Source organism: Myotis brandtii, unplaced genomic scaffold, assembly GCF_000412655.1.
Source record: "Myotis brandtii unplaced genomic scaffold, ASM41265v1 scaffold427, whole genome shotgun sequence".
Taxonomy (NCBI): domain Eukaryota; kingdom Metazoa; phylum Chordata; class Mammalia; order Chiroptera; family Vespertilionidae; genus Myotis; species Myotis brandtii.
The window spans coordinates 205,802-210,900 of NW_005366346.1; the positions used below are offsets into that span (position 1 = coordinate 205,802).

The 5,099-nt window shown below is 43.9% G+C and overlaps 1 protein-coding gene across 1 annotated transcript in view; it reads right to left on the reverse strand.

The window, feature by feature from the left end:
* Positions 1-4,676: 4,676 nt before the first annotated feature.
* Positions 4,677-5,099, reverse strand: part of ATOH1 (atonal bHLH transcription factor 1) — a 1,210-nt gene continuing 787 nt past the window's right edge. The window contains 1 exon segment of the mRNA XM_005874173.2: positions 4,677-5,095. Coding sequence (XP_005874235.1) covers positions 4,843-5,095 — 253 coding nt within the window. The 3' untranslated portion in view covers positions 4,677-4,842.

Here is a 5,099-nt window from a genome sequence, read left to right on the forward strand (position 1 = left end):
TAAATGTGGCCGCGCAGCTCCCCGGGGAGCGGCCTGAAAGGAGAGTGCGCTCACCAGCTGACAGCGCGTGCTCCGCTCCAGACGCCCCGCACCGCGGCCAGGAGCCTCGCCAGCCCCTCTATTGTCAGCCGCTCTCTAATTAAGCAACACTCACATTACGGCGAGCCACCCCCACGCTTCTTGGTTCCTGTCCTTTTCTTTATCTTCCCCCGACTTCTCTCCTCCGCTGGGTCCCAGAATTTAACCCATTCTCCGCTTCTCAGCCTTTGCTTGTTCGGGGCCTAGCGGAAGGGCAGGGACCTCAGGAGTCGGCGTCTGGGACGCTGGTCCGTTTAGGATGAGGGTGGCTGGCGAGAGTAGTCAGACACAGAGAGGGAAACTTACAGGGTGGCTGTGTATCCAGCCCCCACCCCCACTCACCAATTCAACTCCTAGAGGTCATCTTTGAACTCTCACCAGCGCACACTTGCTTGTCTCTCCAGATTGCAATGGACACGTCTAGGTTGGACCAGACAAGTGGGTCTGCACTGTCGTTTCCAATTCTAACTTGGAACAACCAAGACGAAGTTGATCATGTTTCTTGAACTTCCAAATGAACAACGAAGAGAAATAATGACAAGATATCCTTTGATAAAAGATCGCTTACTTGGTTCAGGTTTAGATCTCGAAAAGTCAATAGACGGGCCTAATAAAGGCAGTGGTCCTGCATGAAGAACATTAATGCCTCCTCTTTTTCTGGTCAAGACCTCCCAGTTAGCAATGTTCCAAACAGAACATGCTTAAAATGGTCAGTTACCAAAAACAATCTTCCTCCGCTTTCTGTTAAATCAAATAAGTTTCCTAAAGTGTGGTGAGCCAAAACCCTCCACAAATAAAAGTGTGTGTGTGTGTGTTGGGGGGGGGGGGGTAGAAGGCAAAAGACAGAATATAAAGCAACGCTGCCGAAAGTATATAAAACTCTAGAAAGCCCCAGCAGTGTCGCAGAAGACTAACCCGACGTATCTATCTTCATTACTTTAAGAAACGCTGCCTCTTTGTTTGTTTGGGTGATATTAAGCATGCTTAACTTGCACACATAGTTGATTCCTTTGCTAGTATCTTGGATACTTGGATCTGACTTTGGAAGGTAGAAGCTAATTGCTAATAATGGAGAGAAAGGAACCAGTCAGCATGGCAGGAGTGGTCTGGCATATGGGGAATGAGTGCTCAGAAATACTCAATATTCAAGTTTCCAAAATATTAATGAGATTATAGCAACCTGCAGCTATATGTTACAGCTTGTTAATGGAGTGTAAGAGAGCAAGCTGCCAAACGTTTGTTATGCAAACTCCACAGCAGAACCTTAAAATGGAAATGTGATTGTACATCTCTCTCAAAGAAATGCCAGCATAAGAAGAAAGAAATAGAATGAAGGAAAGAAAAGAGGTTAAAGTCCTCATTTGAACTTTGAACACTTCATTTGCCACAAAGGGATTTGGCTTTTTGTGCCTGTCTGTGATGGGTTAGAAGAATTCATCCACACTTTCAATCAGTGTGATACAGAGTTTCCAATCTGATAATCATTTTTTTTTCTCATGAGAGGAAATGTTAAGTGACTTCCTTAAGTGAAGTCGGCATTATCTTCAATTTGTAAATAATGCCACTAACACTTAAAAGTTAAATATCTGGCTGTTATTGTGGTACCAGAAGAAAAAACACACAACCCTCTGAACATTTGCATAGATGTAGCTCCTAGCCACGGAATTTCTCAGAGAAAATTTTGTGGGTTTATTGTCCTCATGGATGGGAGTACTAAGATGCAGTTCTGGATATTGACACGACGTCCGTGTAATTTGGCCACAGTCAGTCAAGGGCAGGGCATTTATAAAAGATTGCAAAGGCATTTCTGATGTCATTTCTGTTTTAAAATTTCTATATGCACGTGAAAAGAAATAATTTTGGAAGAGTCTTTTTCCTCTGGTTAACACAAAATGAACACAAAGATATTTGAAAATGAAGTACAGTTTTCTTTGAGGAAAAAAATCACAACTTTATTTTTCTTATTCCTGTCCTTCCCTTATTCAGATTCATAGCAGGTAAAAGCATTTCTCTCTCTCTCCCTCCACATGTATGCAGACACACCAAGCCAAATAACTATAAAAATATGTTTGCGTTAATCCTGCACGGTTGCTTATGTCCACGCCTGTTGAGTCTGCTTTTTGAGAGTGAAATGGAAATGTGTTAGAAGCAATCGCTTGATTTATTTAGCAGCCAGAAGATTCCTGATGGTTATCGTGAGCACAGCAAACTCAGTGGGGGCAAAAGGTTATCTAAGGGACAGGTGCATGGTTTCTGCCCCTGGAAAGTGCCTGGAGCCGCTGCTCACCTCTCTCCCAGAGAGAGGGCGCAGGCTTTCCTTGGCTTTCCTGGATCATAAGCATCAGCTGAAAGCCCCTGGATACCCAGGTGGTCAGTGAGGAGCTTATTACGCAGTTCTCTACCCTTGACCAGAACTTCCTTTCCTCGAGCATTACTTTCTCTACACCCAGTTTATGATGCTCTCCTCACTTCAAGATGCAGTGGAGAAGGGGATGCAGGAGCGATTATTACAACCATCTCTCGCTTTCTGTCCTGCTTCCTTGCTCTTGCAAATTGTTATCCACCCCCAGTGAAGAAACAAAATGTAAAAGATTCGTTTTAAAATCAACCTCCCGCCGAAACCGGTTTGGCTCAGTGGATAGAGCGTCGGCCTGCGGACTGAAAGGACCCAGGTTCGATTCCGGTCAAGGGCATGTACCTGGGTTGCTGGCACATCCCCAGTAGGAGATGTGCAGGAGGCAGCTGGTCGATGTTTCTCTCTCATCGATGTTTCTAACTCTCTATCTCTCTCCCTTCCTCTCTGTAAAAAATCAATAAAATATATTTTTAAAAAAATAAAATAAAATCAACCTCCCTAATTCAGTGATGTTCATCTGGTGGAACATCGCCCATCTTCAGTTTAATAAATCGTTCTACTTTCATGTTTGCCAAAAATGTATTTCGCGTTCTACTTTCTCCACACACACACCGTATTAGCTTTTTCAGAGTGAATGATCCTGACACCCAGAATAGGCTATTACTTAAGTGAGAACCCTGAGGTGAGGGAGTGCACCTTTTAGTTTCTGCAACTGACTAAAAATGTAGTTAAATATTTTCTACATAGTTACTAATGCAGAAGGACAAATAAACGCAAACATCACCATCGACGTTGGAAGAAGCAGAATTGCTTGTAAGGAAAAACATGAGTGAGTGGAGGTCAACAATTTCCTAGGATAACTGCAGGTTCTGATTTTTGAATCGATTAACCTCAACCCCTTTCCTCAGGTTCTTTTCCATTGTTCTCTTTTTCTCTTTGCCTTCAAACTTCCTCCTCCCCAGAAAGAGGGAAGGAGGAAGGAAGAGAGGAGAGAGGGGGAGAGAGAGAAGGGGAGGGAGAGAAAGAATGGGCTTGTGCTGTGAATTTGACCTTAACAAGAAAAGCTCTCAGCTTGGCTAGTTTTTATGAAGTGGCAATAGGAAACCCTAGTAAAGTTCACTACTCCTGGCGAAATTCTAGGAGACCTGCACACAACCTCGCAGAGGTCGTTGAGGCTGGGAGTGAGGAAGACTGGAAAGATCCTGACTACTCAAGAGCAACACTTACAAAGTCGGGAGAAGTGTTACCTCACAATTTAATTATTGACCAAGCGCTTTCGCCCCTAGGGTTTCTGGTCTTTCTTGAAGATATGAGGTTAATAACAGAATTGTTCTTCAAAACTCTTAGATCGCACAAATTGGCACTTATTAGAAGAGAGCTCCATTCTTCAAGGTTATTTTGAAACTGTTTTTCATGCTTACATTAGGATGGAATAAGTGACAAATAAAAGTTATTTTCAAGTTTATTTTTATCATTTGCAAAAGGAAATACATAAAACAATGGCAATGGCTTTGCTAATTTAAAATAAAATGGTCTCGAGTAGAAAACGTAAAAAATGAATCAAGATAAGTAGAAATGGTAGCAAACACTCAATAATAAATACGTTCTAACATTAACAAAGCAAAAATAAAATTGACCAAATGCTTTTGACACTACTGGGTATGTTTTTTTTTAATTTTAATTTTTTAAACAAAAATTTGCAAAAAGCTTAAGGATTATAAGTGGCCGTGTTTAAAAAACAAAACTGGTCTGCAATTGGCAGTTGAGTTTGTCCCGGAGCCGCTGCAGTAGCGGCTGATAAAGTGCGTGCGCCAAGTTTCCTAAAAGACGCCAACTTTCTCGCGATCGGATATACATACTGGGTATGTTTATACAACACATACACTTCCAAGTTCCCCGTTTTCGAACAATTCCACAGTCAAAAGTCACTCACTTTGGAAGTCTTAACTTTGAGTTTCTTAACGCATTTTTGGGAAACAATTGAGGAATACTAACTCTCCCACACGTGAGCGCGCGCAACACACAGGGATGGATGCCCAGGGCATAAAATAAATTAAACACAAACCAGCGATAGAGAAGATGCGATGTTTTAGCAGCGTATTGGCAGCAGGGAACTAGGTATATATATAATTAATTATACCCTATCTATAGGGGAAGCAGAAGGTGGGAGGGAAGAACACGACTTTAACAGGTTTTCATCAAACAACATGGGACGATGGGAAGTTTGGAATAGCGGAGGCTTTTGCAAACCATCAAATGTAGCTGCCATCTGAAGCCAAGTCGTTGCTAAACAACGACCGTCGCCGCACAAACACAAAAGGGTGCGGGGATCTTTAGCCGCGGGGCTGTCCGCGCACGGGGAAGGGGCGATTTTGTCTCTGTCTGTGTTCGGGGTTTCTGTCACCTTCCTAACTGGCCTCATCCGAGTCACTGTAATGGGAATGGGGAGAAAACTCCCCGTCGCTTCTGTGAGACCGGGGCGAAGTTTTGCTACTCTCCTCCGGCCCTGGCTGCAGGATGCCCCCGGGCAGCGATGGCGACAGGTTCTTCTGCGCCATCATCGCCGTCAGGGCGCTGTCCTCGAAAGTCGAGAAGTGCAAGGCGTCCAGCGGCACCGAGTACCCTCCTGCCGAGGCCGGGGCGGAGAAGCGAGTCCGGCAACTGC